This window comes from Schistocerca nitens, chromosome 2, assembly GCF_023898315.1.
Source record: "Schistocerca nitens isolate TAMUIC-IGC-003100 chromosome 2, iqSchNite1.1, whole genome shotgun sequence".
NCBI lineage: Eukaryota > Metazoa > Arthropoda > Insecta > Orthoptera > Acrididae > Schistocerca > Schistocerca nitens.
In genome coordinates this window covers 509778785-509799876 of record NC_064615.1, presented here as the reverse complement: position 1 = coordinate 509799876, position 21092 = coordinate 509778785, and the positions used below count along the sequence as shown (strand labels likewise).

Sequence of the window (21092 nt, the reverse complement as noted above, 5' to 3'; positions counted from 1 at the left end):
GGCATGCACACCATAACAGATACTGCTTCTAATACAGTGTTGATAGGGAGATGTGAGAAAGTGTATTCATCATTTACAAAAATTTACTACACCACCCAAACCCTCTTGATACTCAGATCATCCTTTTTGTGGATGCAGTAACCCCTCAGCACAGGAGGTTTTCTCTGTGTTAAAGAGTTCCGCTTCTTCCACATGTGAGCTATTTTACTAGGTTTAGTTCGGATCTCTTCTGGCACACTTCCAATTTGTCTTATTGTAATTCAGTATCTTTTTCAAATTTATGAGAGAAAACCTTTAATCTGGTTCAGTGTCCCCCCCCCCCCCCCCCCGAATAACGTATGCTTTTGCTTGAGACTTATTCAGCACAGACACACAAGGTTTTGTAACAATTGGTACTTGCATAGACTGGTAGTTCTGCTTCGTTGCCGTGGAATGTGGTATGGGCTTAGTGACTGTTTTGCTACAAACACCATCCGTCCCATCAATTTGGAGTTCACTTTTAGGAAATTCATTTTTTGAAATATTTGTGTAGTCCTTTCAAGACAAGTGCTTAAATCAAGATGTGTGCTCCAAGAGACATGCAGTATGCCATCATCAGGCATAACTCATTGTGGAAGCTTGCTCAGTGTTCACAGTCATAAAAAGGCTGGCAGTCTTGACCAATCTTCAGCTTGGAAACCCTGTGTACACTAATTTATACCCAAAAACAAAGATGATGTGACTTACCGAACGAAAGCGCTGGCAGGTCGATACACACACAGACGAACACAAACACACACACACACACACACACAAAAGGCCCCCTGCAAAACCTTTCACCTGACTCCATCAACCTCCTGACCCCACCGACACCCCGCACACCTACCTTCTACCTTCTTCCTAAAATCCACAAACCCAATCATCCCGGCCGCCCCATTGTAGCTGGTTACCAAGCCCCCACAGAACGGATCTCTGCCTACGTAGATCAACACCTTCAACCCATTACATGCAGTCTCCCATCCTTCATCAAAGACACCAGCCACTTTCTCGAACGCCTGGAATCCTTACCCGATCTGTTACCCCCGGAAACCATCCTTGTAACCATTGATGCCACTTCCTTGTACACAAATATTCCGCACGTCCAGGGCCTCGCTGCGATGGAGCACTTCCTTACACGCCGATCACCTGCCACCCTACCTAAAACCTCTTTCCTCATCACCTTAGCCAGCTTCATCCTGACCCACAACTTCTTCACTTTTGAAGGCCAGACATACCAACAATTAAAGGGAACAGCCATGGGTCACAGGATGGCCCCCTCATACGCCAACCTATTCATGGGTCGCTTAGAGGAAGCCTTCTTGGTTACCCAGGCCTGCCAACCCAAAGTTTGGTACAGATTTATTGATGACATCTTCATGATCTGGACTCACAGTGAAGAAGAACTTCAGAATTTCCTCTCCAACCTCAACTCCTTTGGTTCCATCAGATTCACCTGGTCCTACTCCAAATCCCATGCCACTTTCCTTGACGTTGACCTCCACCTGTCCAATGGCCAGCTTCACACGTCCGTCCACATCAAACCCACCAACAAGCAACAGTACCTCCATTATGACAGCTGCCACCCATTCCACATCAAACTGTCCCTTCCCTACAGCCTACGTCTTCGTGGCAAACGAATCTGCTCCAGTCCAGAATCCCTGAACCATTACACCAACAACCTGACAACAGCTTTCGCATCCCGCAACTACCCTCCCGACCTGGTAGAGAAACAAATAACCAGAGCCACTTCCTCATCCTCTCAAACCCAGAACCTCCCACAGAAGAACCACAAAAGTGCCCCACTTGTGACAGGATACTTTCCGGGACTGGACCAGACTCTGAATGTGGCTCTCCAGCAGGGATACGACTTCCTCAAATCCTGCCCTGAAATGAGATCCATCCTTCATGAAACCTCCCCACTCCACCAAGAGTGTCTTTCCGCCGTCCACCTAACCTTCGTAACCTGTTAGTTCATCCCTATGAAATCCCCAAACCACCTTCCCTACCTTCTGGCTCCTATCCTTGTAACCGCCCCTGGTGTAAAACCTGTCCCATGCACGCTCCCACCACCACCTACTCCAGTCCTGTAAACCGGAAGGTGTACAGTATCAAAGGCAGAGCCACATGTGAAAGCCCCCACGTGATTTACCAACTGACCTGCCTACACTGTGATGCATTCTATGTGGGAATGACCAGCAACAAACTGTCCATTCGCATGAATGGACACAGGCAGACAGTGTTTGTTGGTAATGAGGATCACCCTGTGGCTAAACATGCCTTGGTGCACGGCCAGCACATCTTGGCACAGTGTTACACCGTCCGGGTTATCTGGATACTTCCCACCAACACCAACCTATCCGAACTCCGGAGATGGGAACTTGCTCTTCAGTATATCCTCTCTTCCTGTTACCCACCAGGCCTCAATCTCTGCTAATTTCAAGTTGCCGCCACTCATACCTCACCTGTCATTCAACATCATCTTTGCCTCTTCACTTCCGCCTCGACTGACATCTCTGCCCAAACTCTCTGTCTTTAAATAAGTCTGCATGTGTCTGTATATGTGTGGATGGATATGTGTGTGTGTGTGTGTGTGTGTGTGTGTGTGCGTGTGTGCGAGTGTATACCTGTCCTTTTTTCCCCCTAAGGTAAGTCTTTCCGCTCCCGGGATTGGAATGACTCCTTACCCTCTCCCTTAAAACCCACATCCTTTCGTCCTTCCCTCTCCTTCCCCTCTTTCCTGATGAGGCAACAGTTTGTTGCGAAAGCTTGAAATTTGTGTGTGTGTTTGTGTTTGTGTTTGTTTGTGTGTCTATCGACCTGCCAGCGCTTTCGTTCGGTAAGTCACATCATCTTTGTTTTTAGATATATTTTTCCCACGTGGAATGTTTCCCTCTATTATACCCAGTTAGACCTGGTCAAATTCCTATGTGAAGTGCTCCCTGCACAAATTTGCACAACGCTAAAGAGGAGTTTGTCCAAAATTTGTGTCTGCTGCTTATTGCCTTTTCTGTTTGGTGAATAAGTACTATCCTGGTAAATACATTTTAGTCCATGCTGGATTTTCCATTAATGTAATAAACATACTGTCATTTTTATGCAGTTATACATCTGTTTATTCTGAATAGTAACAGTACAGATGCATACAACTTTGAGAAAACTGGAACAAAACTTTCTGATGAGCAACGGCGGACACTTTGTAGGTTTTATTATTTTGAATTCACACTCCCTTCATGTTTAATGCAGAGTTAAGCTAGTACCTGTGTTAAGTTATTTCCGTAGAAGGTGAGGCGATGATGGAATGTGTTGTTGTTGTTGTTGTTGTTGTTCTTGTTATTATTATTATTATATTTTATAACAAGTGCAGTACCAAATAACATACAAATATTTTATTATCTGCTACTCTGTCTTTCAATAAAATTTCATTTTATCTTATAGTTAATTACTGATATAGTCTTTTGTCAAATCACCAGTTGCTGGCATGAACCAGAATCCTTGGGTGCCAGCATCAAGGGAAAATGGTTTATCCAGCCAGCCTGCCACTTTTCAAGCAAATCCATTTGGAAATGGAAGACAACCACAACATGGATTTGGCATTGTGACTGGTATGTTGTGAGTAGCATAAATTATGTAAGAGAAATAATATGATAGAATGATAGATCAGTGATAACCTACCAAAACAAATTGATTGAAGCGGAGTAGTGTCAGTTAGATGTAAAACTGGATGAAACAGATAGGAGGAACTGTGTTAAACTTCGGAGTTCTTTTTTAGGGGGAGAGGGTGGGGGGAGGGAGGTACTGAACATTTAAGTTTCAATTAATTCACATGTACCATGTTGGTCTTGCGGCAGCCTCTGATGAACTAAACCAATAGTTTTCCCAAGCTAATTTATCATAGGCCAACTTTTGGAATCCATGATAATTGTAGAGGACAATTTTGTATGTAGCGTTCTCCATTGTGCTTGTTCTGTGGCCTCTAGTTAGACCATGTCACTCATAGCATATGTTGCACATAATTAGTATACCCGTCAAAGTATTACATTTAAAAAAAATGAAAATTGTTACCTAGTCATAAACCCAGTAGTTAGTGTGTTGTTTAATTTCTGCCAAAAGTTCTTTCCAATGGCTGGCTGTTTAACAGTTGCTATGAGGCTGTCTGTACCTATGTTCCTGGTGGAATTTTTTTTAAGGAATATGGGGCCATTGTTGGCTAAATTGGCGGATGGCAACTGTTATTAGCCTGAATGATAGATATGTGCAATAATTTAATCTGAACTCTTCCACTCACAGAGAGAGCACTAAATTCAGGTGGTTTGCAAAAACTTACATTTATGTGCATTTTTGTATTTGATTGGTACAAATCTATATTTTTACTTACTCTCTCTCTCTCTCTCTCTCTCTCTCTCTCACACACACACACACACACACACACACACGTCTGGTCCAGCCTGAAGCTGAAGAAGTGTTAGCCATATATCAATTTCTTAATATTCATTGTGCTTTCTTCATATGTGTCTGCTAATAGCACCTGTCAATGTACAATTCCAGAGTTTCATAGTAATGTAACTGAAAGTGTTGGTCCACTAGAGCAGAGATTCTCTCCGTGGGGGCAGTCACCAGCCAGCTTGGGAAGTTCTAGGTGGTTGAGTTTATGAATTTTAGGAAGCATTAGAAGGTACGAGTGTGTGGAGTGGGGGCAATATGCAGATAGCTGGACTCAGGGAAGGGGTTCTGGGACTGACCAAAGGATTTGAGGAGGGACTGGAAATTCTGCTGGATTTCTGCTATGGGGTCACTGTGGCAAGTTTTGCAGTTGGTCTTACCTGATCACTGGCAGAGTCTCTCTGCCAGGTAACCCCTGAGGCTCATAAAAATCATACCTTCCAACAGAGGCTCCACCACTGTGGTTATGCCAACGTATTCTTAGCCCTCCTACAGGAATCCTTTCCACTCCCCCAGAATCCCAAACTCCTCACCCAGTTCAGATTCATTGATAGCATCTTTGCAATCTGGCTCGGGAGTGGGGACACCCTATCCATACTCCTCCAGAACCTCAACACTTTCTCCCTCATTGACTTTACCTGGTCCTCCTCCATCTTCCTCAAAGTTGATATCCATCTCAGTGATGGTTACATCATAACCTCCGTCCACATCAAACCTACCAGTACCTCCACTTTGAAAGCTGCTGCCCATTCCATACCAAGAAGTCCCTTCCATACAGCCCAGCCACCCATGGCGAATGTGTCTGTAGTGACAAGCAGTTTCTCTCCAAATATACCAAGGGTCTCATTGAGGGTCTTCACAGACTGAGGCTACCTTCCCAACCTTGTTCACAGATCTCCCATGCCTTGTCCGTGTAGTCAGCTACCAACTCCCACATACTCACTCTCTAACCACAAAGGAGCATCCCTCTCATAACTCAGCACCTCCCAGGACTGGAACAATTGAACTGCACTCTCCACCAGGGTTTTGACTACATCTATTCATGCCCTCTGTGAGGGAACTTCTCTCCTCTTCCACAGTGGCATTCCCTGCCCACCCAGGCTACTCATTCTTGTATGTCCTTACTCCACCCCTGCTCCCAACCCCTTGCCTCATGGCTCGTATGCATGCCCCATACATCCTTCCACTAACACCCACTCCTTTCCTGTCACTGGCACCTCCTATGTGATGAAAGGCTGGACAAGCTGTGAAAGTAGTCCTGTGATCTACTAGTTCAGTTACAACCACTGTGCCACATTCTACATGGTCATGACAACTAACAAACTGTCCGCATGAATAGTCGCAGCCAAACTATGGTCAAGGGGCAGTTGGACCAGGCAGCTGCTGAACGTACTCTCCAACACGATGTGCTACATTTTGATCATTTCATAGCCTGTGCCATCTGGATTCTTCCCACCAACATGAGGTTTCCTGAATTGTACAGGTGGGAACTCTCCCTGCGAAATATCCTTTTTCGCCTGTAACATGTGTCCCCCACCTACATACCCCTACCCTGCTTCCACTCCAGTACTATACATGCCTTCTATCCTGGCAGTGCACATAATTCCTTCCCCCTTCTCAGCATCACCCCCCCCCCCCTCCCTTTATGAGGATATTAGACATGGCTGGGTATTGCAATTTAAGAACAACACCCATACTTACAGATCTAGTTTGGGGAAAAAAAAATATTGATGACACAACTGAAAACTGCAAGTGTTGCTTTCATAGTTTTTATCATCATCTGAAGGGAGGAAACAAAGAAAAAGTTATTAGTGGGTGACATCGGAACTGAAAAGTCAAAAGGTATGTGGGGGGAATTAAGCCTTTAAGTTGTGTATGAATTGATAGTGATCAGTGTGATATCAGTTATAAGCGTTCCAAATGACATGATTATCTTCAGTGAAGGTGAGAAAGGCTTACCGCAAATTCTGAAGGGTATGAATAGTCTGCTGAGCACAGAATATGGAGTGAGAGAAAACTGAAGAAAAACTAAACTAGTGAGTAGTAGAGGAATGAGATAAGTGAGAAACTTACCATCTGAATTTGGGATTGCGAAGTAGATGAAGTTAAGAAATTCTTCTACTTTGGAAGCAAAAGAAATGTGACAGACATAGGAAGGAGCACGTAAAAGCAGACTTTCAGAGGCAATAAAGGCATTCCTGGCCAAAGGAAGACTACTATCATCAAACATAAGTCTTAACTTCAGGAAGAAATTTCTAAGGGTGTATTTTTATAGCACAGTATTGGATGGAAATGAGTCATGGGCTGCAGGAAAACCAGAAAAAAAGATAACCCAAGTGTTTGTAATCTGTGCTACATAAGGATATCGAAATTGGGTGGACTGATAAGATAAGGAAAGAGGAAAAAAGAATCTGCAAGGAGAGGAACATTGGGAAAAATTGACAAGAAGCAGGGACAAAATGACAGGACATTGGTCAACATATCAAGGAATTGTATTGGAAGACAGTGATTGGAATATGTCCAACATATAATTTAGGATGTTGAGTAAAAGTGGTTTTCTGAGATATGCTCAAAAGTCTGTTGATCCCCAAAAAAGTGATGGAAAATTTGAACATCTTTATCGTATGTTGTCAGGAGACTTTGAATGCTTGGCCAGTGTGATTGAAACAGTAGAGGGAGAGGGGGGAAGGGGATGCAGTACGATTGCAAGAGAGAATGTCAAAACACTGTGCTTTTGAGAAAGTGTCCAAACATAGCACATATGAACAAGCCGCTTATCTTGATGTATCGACCTTGCCCAGGACTTGTTCATTGTTCTGCAGACTGGTGCTGTCTGCCATCCACATTCCACACTGTGTGAAATCCCTTTCCTTGGCTTTGCACAGCATGATGCATCCAGTGTGGACGCGTCTTATACTGTCCCCACCACATCCCTGCACGCTCCTACAGGCAGCACTACCATCTTCCCCCACACCTACCCTTCCATATTCTTGTCTTTTCAACAAATTAATGTCCTGATTAATGGAAGTTGTCTGTAATGTAAAATCAAATACCACCATGATTTGTTATCCTCTGCTAATCAGGTTTGTAAGAATTACATCTGCAACAGCTGTTGATTTGAAATGGAAGTTATCCAAAGAAATAATGATACGTAACAATTTTAGTATAGTGTAGGTGCTTAAAATTTGTGTGTGCATCTTGGATTTTTGCACTATGCAGCATTACACTCCCTTGTTGTTGCTCCTTCTGCTCGTTAGCTTATTTGTGCAGTAGGCAGGGAAAGCTTTATAAAACACTATTTTAAGCATTCTTTTTGCTGCATAAATAAGTAACTTCATTATTTTAAAAAAATTTAGTGTATCAGAGCATCTAAAATTTTGACAGTGCATTTCTTTCAGTGTATTCTTCCCGTGTGAAAAATTTGTGAATGGGTTCCACTGTTGGATTGGACCATCCCTTTGTTAGTCTGTAGCATTCAAGACTTGCTTCAGGGAGTCCAAGGCTGCTGTTCTAGTAGAGTTGTTTTTCCTAAAACTATTTGGAGCATTAACTAGAATGTTGATTTTTATTCAAAGAAGTGGATAAACTTTCATGCAGGACTCTTCCAGTTATTCTGCAAAAGCTAGATGATAGTGAGACTGATCTATAGATTATATGTCTTTTGTATCATCCTTTCTTTGATGTGGCTTTACTACAGTTTGGTTGAGGTTTTATCTTCAGTGAAAGTGAAAAAAGACTTAATGGCCATCCTGGAAGGAATGAATATGGAGTGAGAGAGAACTGAAGAAAAATAAAAGTAATGAGCTATAGAGAGATGAGATTAATGAGAAACTTACCATCAAAATTGAGATTTTATTTCACTGATTTTCAATTAAATTTTGTTATATATGTGTTGTTCATTAAATAGGTTAGCAATCTCTATGGGATCTTCACAGTTCTTCCTTCAGTTTTTTTGATAAATATATCATGACCTCCTTCATTTCTGCCCACATTACTATTGAAAACTTTCATTTGTTTTGTTGCTTGTTTGATAGTTGAGTCATTTGCTAACTTTGCTATTATTGTACCTTTGTTGCATATCTCTCTCTAGCTTCTTACATAGGGTTTCAAAGTAGCATTTTGTTTTGCTGCCATATTAAGTTTAAGAATTTCTGATGATTTCCTTGGCCCCTGTGTTAAGCCTGGCCAACATGCACAGACAAATTGTATTTTATGTACCGGAAACTGCCACAAATCTAGCAGCAAAAAGTGTTTTGAGTCAGCTGTTCGTTCAGTCTAGTATTTCATCTTTGCATGCACACTGAATTCTAAAATTTTACATATGTGTCAGTGCTCTAAAGCATTCGTAGCTGAATTTATAGAAATATATGAGAATAACATGTTAGTGGAAAGTTAAGAGCAGAGAATACAATGATCTTCATAAGATTGCAGCAGCTTATTGTACTTAGAATCTGTAAGAAGCTGCTGGTAAACTTCAGGCATATGACTGAAAATTCACAGATACTCATACACAAAATAAAAGATTCCTCATTGACCAGTCCCATAATTTATTGGGATATATGGAGCTCAAAAACAAATAAAAAGTAAAAATATTATCTAAATAGGGTATGGAAAATTCTGGCACAATATAAGTAATTTAGGAGGAAAGGAAACAATGCACAGAATAGTAAACACATTGAACTGTCGACAGGCAACCAAAGACAATGAAAACTGAAATTACCACTAGCTTTGGGCAAATTCGTTTTTGAGCTAGCTCGTGTGTGCCACCTCCCACAGCCCGTGACCCCCACCACACACACACACACACACACACACACACACACACACACACACACGGCTCTATACAGTTACAGTGTGCCCGCTGAATACACAGGACTGTAGTTCCTCAAGTAGACTAAGGTGAGGTGTTATGTCCGGTGGGGTGGGTTAGGGCAGAAAAGAGGTGGGGAGTGGGAAGAAAAGTTGGGGAAGGGTGGCTGACTTCTGAGAGGGAGGCAGCAGGTAGGTATACAAGATAGGGATGCAGAAGAGAGAGGCAGCAGGTACATTAGGTAGGTACACTACACACAGGCACTAAAGCCAAAGATTTAGTGCACCACACAATGATGAAATGGAGGAGTGGTTTGGGAGGTGGGTATATTTCACTCATTGCTTGCTGGGACATAACAGCCCAGAATTCTATATCTTTGTAACTTCTTTCTATTGCCAGCAACTGTAAAGCTGCTGTCAGCCTCTCATGTGGTGAAATTGCTTTCCTTATGCTGGTAGAGGATATATAAGCAGTGGGTTGCAACTGTCATGTGTATACATGCGATTTGTGGCAATTTCTTGTGTGTATATACATGTGCAGACACAGCAGTATGTTTGGACTGAACTTTGTCCATATATTTGACTTTACCTTACTTTTTTGTGCCATTCGCGTTAATAATGATCTAGCAAAATTGAAGAAATTCATCAGTAGAGTGCCAGTTGGGAATTGGATTGCAATTTTTAGTCCATTTGTTGCATGATTTCATTGGTCTGGATGCTGGATCTGACACACTGTAGCTCATCGTAAATATTTGTACGGTCACCTTTAAAATCTTGACGCCTTTTTCCAACAATTCCTTCACTAACAGCAGGCACACATAATAGGCACAACTCCTGATGAATGTGAACAGCTGTAGATCTTTTTGCTCACAATAATCAAACCGTAGCATGCACATTGCAAATGCGAGAACTATGATTTTTGTAGCCATTGTTGTTTGCGTTCACCCATAGTCAAGCAACTACTGACTCAGAACAATGATTTCTAAACAATCAGTAGATCAAACTGCATTTCTACATCTTTGGTTGGAGGTGCCAACATTTATATTCAATAAAACCCCTTTTTTATGTTCCCACATTTTACATTGTCCCTGCTTTTTATGTTTATTTTTCTTGCTCCCAACAGAACTCCTCTTCTTTCATTACAGTGCTTTCCTATCATTAGTGATTGTGGTTGCAACATTTCCCACATTTTAAGTTTTCTTTGACATTATCACAACCTTGAATATTGATTTTCATACAGATTTCTGCAGAAAGTGCATCATATTCCTGCTCCGTGAGCCGTGGAACAAAGCAGAAAACGCAGACTATACACGAATTTATTGATTGTGTAATATAGCGTTAGTGCGGAAAGCAATATTTTCATTGTCGGTGTGTTGGGTCACAGCCATCTGTTGTTACTCGTTATCAGTGATGTAAAAATGTAAGCTAAAGGTGTAGAAAAATAAGTGATAAAGAATTTTAATACTTTGACATGTCCTATATTACACGTACATTTACTGTACACAATGTAATCTTACAGGATCAAATAAAATTCAATTCAATTCAAGTATACAGATTTGCAGTATTTGGAAGGGTGGGAATGTGTGGTGAGCCACTGCCTTAATGGTAATCATGATCTGACGCTAATGGCTGTAGTAGCAACATTCCTTCTGCTCATTGTGTAGTATAGCAACAGCTTTAATTCAATTTTAGTCATTTATACAAATACACATTGCCTGTGAAGATGGCCATCTCTATAATGGGCTTTCACAAATCGTTGTTACTTCCATGTGAAACACATTAATCCATACTAGGTGCACTTTATTAGGGTGGTACAACCTGATGTCAGACGTAAACTTTCCTCCTGAAGATGCACTGTGACACGACGACAATTTTGCTCTCTTTCTCACTTAGGACAACTGTGAACCGAGTGACCACCTTGTTGGCAACAAGTTGTCGATTTCGTGCCAATTGTTCTCTGTTTACGAAGACTACGAACTTCTGTGTTTTAACCAATAATGTGTTACAATTTTCATTTACTATAATTTTTGGTAATTATCATTAGAACACGAATATTTTTTTCAATGTGGTTTCATGAAAGACTTTTGCTACTGTGTTTGATTTACACCATTGAACATTATTGGAACAAAGGGGGAAACACACACACATGTTTGTGTGTCAGCCACTGCTTTTGTGATTGATACTTTGTGTACTGTGGAAGACAAGTACAGCTGATTGCTGTTAGAAAGAAACAAAAACATTATTTGTATCAGATTATTTTTTTTTTTAAATAGGCATAATTTAAGTTGTTTTAATTTCATATTCTGAACAATATAGAGACAACGACAATAAAAGTGATTTATTCCTTTTCATGTGTTGTGTTTCCTGTGCTTTCCTGTATTTTACAGTTTCCTACATCTTACAGTTTCTTGGGTCAGTCCACTGAAAACGGCAAAACAGGGGTTTTACTATATAAGCAAACGGCCCGTACTCTTTGAATTCACCATGTAATAGTAGAATTATTTTACAGCAGCACTGAAATACTACATATTTAACCTGCAGTTTTATGTAACAATGGTTCTCTCTCTCTCTCTCTCTCTCTCTCTCTCTCTCTCTAATCCACTCCACCTCTCCAACTCTCCCTCCCCACACACCCCTCCTCTCTTCATTCTTAAATTGGATGAATTTTTTTAATGGAGATGAAAGTTTTTGCCTGAATACACTTTGCTGTTGATAACGTGCCTTTCCATTATTTGTTGACTACTGTGTACTCTAGTCTTCTGCCCCATTTTTTAGTTAATGAATCTACAGATATTGAAGCATTTAAAATGAAAGGCAGAAATTTATTTTATTTAAGACTTCCTTGTAAAGAAAATGATCACACTTACTTTGTGTGACCAGAATTCCATAAATTACATCCTACTTCAAATTCATACACGTCTTAGGTTATATAACTCAGCTGTATACTATAAATATTCGTAAGTTCAAATCGTTAACCTGTCTCTTCCTATCGGACTTCTAGAGGTGGTAATATTGGCATACATCACTCATCATTTTTATTGCTGCTGCTTTTCTGTTATATGAAGAATCCATTAAAGGATTCAGAGTGCTAAAATTATTTCATGATTTGGTACTGTAAGATATTTAACAAGAACAGCTCAACTTCTTTGAAAAGTGTTTACTGTATGTAATATTAGACAGTGTAATAGGAGCAGATAATAAACATTATTTTGGAAAAACTTTCAGTGTGAGAGGTTCAGTACTGATGTAAAAAAGAGAGATCTAAACTGTGAAATAGAATATATCATAAATTCAACCACTATATATCTTATCAGACAGCAGATAACTGATATGTTCAGCATTCACAATGCATGATTAACACTAAATGTGGTACTGAGGTATTTCTGACTTGTTAATGCTCACTGTACGTACTAAGATGTACCTCATTCATAATCTTCAAATGTTGGGAAATCCAGGATGGAATGTAACAACATTATGAGAAGGAAAGTTACTACATATAGGGGAGATGCTGAGTCACAGATAGGCACAACAAAAAGATTTTCACACTTAAAGCTTTTGGCCAATGGCCTTTGTAAACAAGAGACACACAAACGCATGCGCACACACACTCTCTCTCACAAACGCAACTCACACCCACAACTGCAGTCTAAGGCAACTGAAACCACACTACGAGCAGCAGCACCAGTCCATGATGGGAATGGTGACTGGGTGGGGGAAAGGAGGAGGCTGGGGTGGGGAGGATGGCGGACAGTGAAGTGAAGTGCTGCAGGTGGGGCAGAGGGCAGGGGAGAGGTGGGGGGGGGGGGGGGGGAGTAGCGGAAAAGGAGAGAATATAAATAAATAAAAAAGACTGGGTGTGGTGGAACGATGGCTGTGTAATGTTGGAATAGGAGCGGGGAAGGGGCCGAATGGGTGAGGACAGCCACTTCTCTGCTCCCATTCCAGCACTACACAGCCATTGTTCCATCACTACACTGAATCATTTTTCTTTAATTTAATTTAATTTTTTTATCTATTTCTCTCTCTTTCTCTCCTTTTCCGCCCCTCCCCACCTCTCCCCAAAATATACCAAAGATGGCCGCGAGTGTAGAAGTGTGTAACTCTAATACGAGAAAAAGTTACAGTTATGTGCTAAAAAAGGGAGTTAGCGAGAATTGTAACGTCGAAATAACAAATTTAAGAGAACGAGTTTCAGGTCTACAATTCTTAGTCAACACTTTAAGAAGCGAAATCACCACACTCAAGAATGAAAATCGGGAACTACGGTCGAAGAACAAATCAAGCGAAGTGGCACCTGACGAAAGGCACAAATCGTCCGAGTGGACAGAAGTGAGAGACAAAGGTAGGACTTTAGCTGGAAAAATAAAAACGAACTTTGCAACAGCAGTTACATTTACGGATAAAAACAAATACGGTGTTCTGCAGTCCAGTGACGGTGTTAAAGCCAGTGTAAATGATCCAGACCATTCAAAAGACAATGCGCTGAAAACAAATAATCACTCTGGGAAAAATGTTGATAAAGGGGGAACAACAGGTAAAAATAACAGTGTGCTTTTTCTAACAGTCAGCCATGGTAGGAATTTATCAAGTACGTTTCGAGAAATAAATAGAGACTTAGCAGTGACCAGTGTTGTTAAACCTGGAGTGGGAACTAAACACGTTTTAGACCCTTGCATTCAAACAAAATCCACGCAAGAAAATGACTTTGTCGTATGCATAACGGGATCAAATGATGTTGCGAAAAATGAAGCAGATGTCTGCGTAAAAGTGCTTCAGAACTTTCTCGAAAAAAATAAATCAAGGAATACAGTTGTTGCTACAGTGTCTCATAGGCACGATCTAATCTATAGTTCGTGCGTTAATAAAGAAATTCGAAGAACGAATATTAAAATAAAGAAACTGTGCTCTGAATACGCAAATTGTGCCGTGGTCAATATAAGTAAACTGCAGCGTAACCTGCACACCAGACATGGGCACCACCTAAACTATGAAGGGAAAAAGTTTGTGTGCGAACGTGTCAATGAAATAATTAAAGAAAGACTGACACGGAATAAAACAATCTACGAAAGTAGCGGTGTGAGTAATACCTGGAATGCACGTCATTTTTTAGTATAAAAGTCTGTGAATCGGCGGGTAATAAACCTCCTGTACTTGAACTAGGTGCTAAAAGCGACATTCGAATGAGAGAGTGTTCACAGACAATAAACAATAAATATAAATCTGTTACTGTGATGCAAACGAACATTCGCTGCATTAGGAACAAAGTATTACAATTAGAACATTTTTGCAGTATTGAAAACGTTGATGTTGTTTGTATCTCAGAACATTGGCTGACAGAAGATCAAGTACAATATTTTGTTCCTCAAGGGTATGCTGTTGGAGACATTATGTGTAGAAGTGAAAGAAAGAATGGAGGTGCCCTAATATTTGTTAAAGATAGTATAATGTTTACTAAAATAGATGTTAGCTCTTACTGTGCAGAACTAGATGGAGAATTTAGCTGTATAAGACTAAACCTAGAGAATACCATAATCATTAGCTTATATAGATCACCAGGAGGAGATGTAAATACATTTTTCGAAAGATTTGAGCTGCTTATGAGGAAAACACTAAAATCTAACATAAAACTAATTATCTGTGGCGATTTCAACATTGAAATGGCCAACAGTGATGAACATGTTACTAGAACGTTTTTTAATATCTTAAGATCACTAAATTTACAATGTACAAATTACACACCAACACGGGATAAGGCGTGCTTAGACAATATTATAGTAAATTTTTCTAGAGATATGTATAACGTCAGACTTGCCAGTGGAGCCCTAGCTGATCATGAACCATTGATTTTAACATTCTCCTGTGATCAGTTACCGAAATCAGACAAATCAGTCAGAATCAAGTCTAATGCCACATGGGTAAGAGGGCAGAAAGATGAATATATTAATTTATTTATTGACAGAATATCTGATGTTAACTGGGACTTTGTATACAACACACAACCTGAGGAGGGTGCTGGTGAAACGGTGTTTAACAACTTCCTGGAAATACTCATAGAGTTATGGTACTCCTGCTCACCATTAATCAAAAGTAGCCCTAAGCATAAACAGAAAAACAAACAGCTAAAATGGTATACTGATGAGCTAGCTCTCACTAGGAAGGAGATGCTCAGACTGTACAGAATATATAAAAATTCTTGTAAATAAGGACCTGAGTTAGATAATACTTCTTATAGAGCTTATCTAAAATGTAAAAAAATCTACAAAGACAAACTGTCCTTGGCCAAAAAACAAGCATGTGAACATTACATTGAAAGTGCTCCCAACAAATGTAAAGCAACATGGGATATCATCAACCAATATAATTCACAAACCCATACACAAGATGCAATGCTGGTCCCAGAAGAAGTAAATAATTACTTCCTAACCTCAGTGAGCGAGCTGAAAAACAAAATCAAGCAAAATGGCACTTGTGCACTAGATCATCTTGGTGCTGTGCCCCATAGGATGTATACTTTCCACTGGAATGTTGTCACCCCAGAGGATATTGTAAAAGCTGTGGCAAGGTTCACCAACTCCAAAAGTATGGACTGTTATTGGTTTTCTAACTATGTAATGAAAAAAATAATACACCTTATCTGTCAACCTCTTTCTTTCATTTTTAATGTGTGTTTAGAATCTGGAGTTTTCCCAGATGCGCTCAAAACTGTAAAGTGATACCAGTCTTTAAAAAGGGAGATAAGCATCTGCCCCAAAACTATCGACCAGTTTCTATTGTCCCAATTTTCTCTAAAGTTTTTGAATATGTAATGTACAATCAACTAAATAACTATTTTGATAAGCGTGATCTCCTCTCCAGCAGACAGTGTGCATATCAACATGGTAAAAATACCACTACTGCTGTCACTGAAGTTGTTAACCAGGAGCCGGCCGCGGTGGTCTCGCGGTTCTAGGCGCGCAGTCCGGAGCCGTGCGACTGCTACGGTCGCAGGTTCGAATCCTGCCTCGGGCATGGATGTGTGTGATGTCCTTAGGTTAGTTAGATTTAAGTAGTTCTAAGTTCTAGGGGACTGATAACCACAGCAGTTGAGTCCCATAGTGCTCAGAGCCATTTGAACCATTTGTTAACCAGGTGTTAACTGCATTCGAAAATAAGGATCTAGTATTAGTCGTACTTTGTGATCTTAGCAAAGCCTTCGACTGCATACCATCTAACACCCTACTTGCAAAACTGGAATTTTATGGCATACAAAAACCATCTTTGATGTAATCGAATCATACTTAAGTAACAGGAGACAGTTTGTATCAATTAAAAATAGATGCTCGTCACTGAAGGAAGTCCAGACTGGAGTGCCTCAGGGCTCGGTCCTAGGTCCTTTTCTGTTCATCATTGCAATTAATGACTTACCTTACCATGTCATCGGTCTCCGAGCTGTGTGCACACGCGGGGGGTGCGCTGCGAACTTTTAAGTTTGAAGTGCTCCCACTGCGTGTTAAAAAGCAATTGTCCTGATAGGGCCGTCTTACTAGTGATAGCGAGATCCTCCGGGATAGCCGGATGGGCTAGGAATGTTTAGCATAGGGAATGAAGAGGCACCAGGGCCTCCTCACCAGGCAGTCGACCGACAGGTGGCCGACTCCCTGGGCGGGGTACGTCCGCGCGCCTTCAGGCACAGATCAAGAAGTAGGGCAAGGCCTAATTCCAAGAGTAGGTCTGAGTCTCTCCATCGCAACGTCGAAAGACACTACCACACGAGCGCCGAGAGGGAACTGACAACAGGAACAACGCCCAACATGGAGCAGGCAATGCTCCAAACCATCGAAAAACTACGAAGGGAAAGCTCGGAACACCCGAAAACCCTGGAAACAGCCAAGCCAACTGCCCCCAACAGGGGAAAAACCACCACGGCTACCACTGAAGCCGTAGCCGCTGCCATTGAAGCGGAAAAACGCAAGATGGCCGCTGCAGCTGCCGCCGCTGCGGAAGAAACCAAGATGGCCGCCGGCGCTATAACACCAACCGAACGATACCAAATTGACATCAGAGACATAAATAGCACCAACCAGCAAATCCAGCAAGAAAGAAACCACCTAGTGGGAGCGAAAGGAGGAGAAATGGAACATTACGTGTCATCGAGCGAGGACGAAGAAATGGACCAAGACACACCACAAATTGATCAAAACATGCACCGAATGCAACAAATGGAGCTATACGAAGATAACGAGGGCTTCAGAGTGCCAAGAAAAACAATCAAGAGGAAAAACTCCACTGAAACCGACATCCAAAACAAGCAGTTTACAATCAAAATGAGGAATAGATTTGACACCTTGCAGAACATACAAAACCTGCAAACAGGGAATGGCACACCACAAGAGACGCCTCAACAGAGCCAAAACACGACAACATCGCAGAGAATAACGCCGAAAAAGCCCATGGTACCCCCCATAACCATACAGTATGCAGGCCACTACCTGACATTAAACGCAGCACTGAAAAAAGAAATGGAAGGACCCATTAGGGTGATACACAAAGGAAAGTCAATAAAGTATCACTTTGAGTTGGTCAGAGACCAAAGAACAGCACTGGCCTTCTTCAGACGCCACCAAATCGGAAATTACACCCACCAGCTTCAAGAAGACAGACAGCTCAAAGTAGTCATCAAAGGTCTGCCGGACACAGTCACGGAAGACGAACTCAACACAGGCTTAAGATACAACAACTTCCACCCAAATAATGTACACCAGTACAAGAAAAGGATTCCTGAAACAAGGGAACTTAAACCCATGGACGTGTTCTGCATATCAATAGATAAAAAACCCGAAAATCAGAACATTTACAACTTGAGATACCTACTTGACACAAAAGTAACAATCGAGACTTACAAGAACAGAGATGGACCGCCACAGTGTAAGAAGTGCCAAGGATTTTTTCACACAGCGGGAAACTGTGGCGTGCCCACCAGATGTGCAAGATGTGGAGGTGATCACAGAGCAAAAGATTGCCAACTACCAACAAATGCCATCCCACACTGCATCAACTGTGGAGAAGACGAGCATGCAGTGTCCCACAGAGGCTGCAGGGCTTACCAGGAAGCAGCAGAAGCTTATGGAAGAGAAAACCAACAACACCAGCAAAGACAAGCAAGAGAACAACAACAGATAAGACCAACAGCGATGCCAACACCAGCAGAGGCACAACAAAGAGGGAGAAGAAGAGCATGGGGCAACATAAACACACAAGGAACAGAACCTACAGCAGGCGACCAACAACAAGGAATGATGGAAGGAGTCAAGGGCTTCATTGACGAAGTAAAATCCATCTGGGCATCCTTCAACTGGAGGCAAGTCCTGAACACAGCACGAACAACACTACAAGAAGTCAACTCAGCACCTGACGCCTTGTCAAAATTGATGGCCATCGCTGGAGGAGCGATGAAAATATTTGAAATCTTTAATGGAAATTAACAGAAGAGGGCAAAAACTACTACGCATCTGCAATTTTAACGCATGTGGAATCAAAAACAAAAGGGACCTCCTAAACGAATTTATTGAGCAGAAAAAAATAGATGTACTAATGGTCACAGAGACCCACCTACGACCATCCCAAAGCTGCAAACTTAGGAACATGATATGCCACCGCACAGATAGAGTAAACAGGATGGGTGGAGGAACTGCCATATACCTCAGGCAAAACATAATGCACCACCCAGAGCCAACCCCGCCAATGACAGCACTTGAGGCAACACTGGTTAACATAGAGGCGTCCAATGGCAAACTGCTACTAGTAGCAGCGTACCTCAGCCCAAGAGCGAACCTGGAAGAAGACGACCTAACACAGATATTCGATAATCACAACCGCATACTACTGGCAGGCGACCTAAATGCGAAGAACGAAGCATGGAACGCACGCAGGAGCAACGCTCGTGGAGAAGCACTACAAAACCTAGAAGAAAGGTTCCAAGCCGTCGTCACAGACCCCCTAGAAGCGACATATGTACCCTTCAATAGCAGACATCAACCAGACGTCCTGGACATATTCATCGTCAAGAACATGGACCCAGATATGGATATGCAGGTTAGAAACAGACTAACATCAGACCATCTCCCAGTAATTACACAAATAGGGGAGACAATAGAACCCCCACCACAAAGACAAAAAATAACAACAGACTTGAACCAATTCAGCTGCTGGCTGAATAACAATGTCAACCCCACTCAACAGTGAACATCAAATTGAGGAGGCTATTGGTACCCTCTCGGACAAAATCAAAAACGCTCAAAGAAAGGCCACAATCAAAACGGCATTCGCGGAAGAAAAGAACAACGAGCTCCCACCATTGATTCAAGACCTCAAGTACCTCAAAAACAGAGCGAGAAAGCGATGGATTCGATACAGAAACCCACAAGACAGAAGAGAGGTGAATAGACTCACGCGGGAAATACACAAAAGAGTGCTAGAATGGAAGGCGGAAAAGTGGGAGGACCGCATGAGTGAGCTAACACTCAGAGGAAGAGAGGACTGGAAGCTGATCAAAAGCTTGAAGAACCCAAAACCAAGGAAGTCAGCACTAGTGGACGGAAACACCCTAGTATTTGACGCACTACAACAAGCAGAGCTCTTCGCCCAGACCTATGAGGAGCAGAACGAGATAGAAGAGGAGGGTAACCCAACACAAGAAGAGATAGAATTCGCCACACACATCAACCAGGAGGCTGATGCAATCAAAAATACGCCACCAGATGATAGGCCAGAACTGACGACACCAACAGAGGTCCGAAGAATAATAGCAAGACTAGGAACACGCTCAGCACCTGGACCAGACAACATCACAAATGAAGAGCTAAAACAAATCCCACGAAAACTGCTGGTGCTACTAACACTCATCATAAATGCATGTATGATACTAAACTACTTCCCAGTTGCGTGGAAAATCAGCAAGATTATACCGATCCCCAAGGCAGAGAAAGACCTGAGGAAACCCGAGAACCACCGCCCAATTAGCTTACTCTGCACCATGTCGAAGATACTGGAGCGCGTCCTGCTCCCACGAATAAGGCAACCGCTCCTGGATGGGAACGCCATCAGGCGAGAACAATTCGCGTACCAACAAACATTATCAGCAGAGCTCCAACTCCTGAGAATCACAGAGGAGATCACGAAAGCAATGACCCTGGCAAAGTACACGGCAGCACTAATGCTGGACGTCGAAAAAGCGTACGACAAGGTGTGGAGGAACAACCTGCTGGTGAAATTAAAAGAAGACACCGACATACAACTAAGACCTTGGAGGAAGGAATTCCACAGGGGTCGGTACTGTCTCCCACCCTCTTCACAGTGTATGTGAATGACATTCCAAAAACAGAGGACACAGTACTGGCCCAGTTCGCTCATGATACAGCAATACTGACAAGCCACAGAAGATTAGACACCACAATTAGACGACTACAAGAGCAAACTAACCTAACTGAAAAATGGGCAAAGCTAAATAAAATAAAAATAAATGCAGAAAAGACCAAAGCCGTCCTGTTCACAAGACACAGACCAGACATCCAAGACAGAATAGAACTCATTGGACACAGAATCAACTGGACAATGTTGTTGTGGTCTTCAGTCCTGAGACTGGTTTGATGCAGCTCTCCATGCTACTCTATCCTGTACAAACTTCTTCATCTCCCAGTACCTACTGCAACCTACATCCTTCTGAATCTGCTTAGTGTATTCATCTCTTGGTCTCCCTCTACGATTTTTACCCTCCACGCTGCCCTCCAATGCTAAATTTGTGATCCCTTGATGCCTCAAAACATGTCCTACCAACCGATCCCTTCTTC

General features: G+C 42.0%; 1 protein-coding gene across 2 annotated transcripts in view; it reads left to right on the top strand.

The window, feature by feature from the left end:
* Positions 1–21092, top strand: part of LOC126236489 (arf-GAP domain and FG repeat-containing protein 1) — a 118717-nt gene that overhangs the window by 82688 nt on the left and 14937 nt on the right. For both annotated transcript variants that reach the window (XM_049945841.1, XM_049945840.1), the window contains one exon: positions 3489–3620. In XM_049945841.1, the coding sequence (XP_049801798.1) occupies positions 3489–3620 (132 nt within the window). The remainder of the gene's footprint in view (positions 1–3488; positions 3621–21092) is intronic.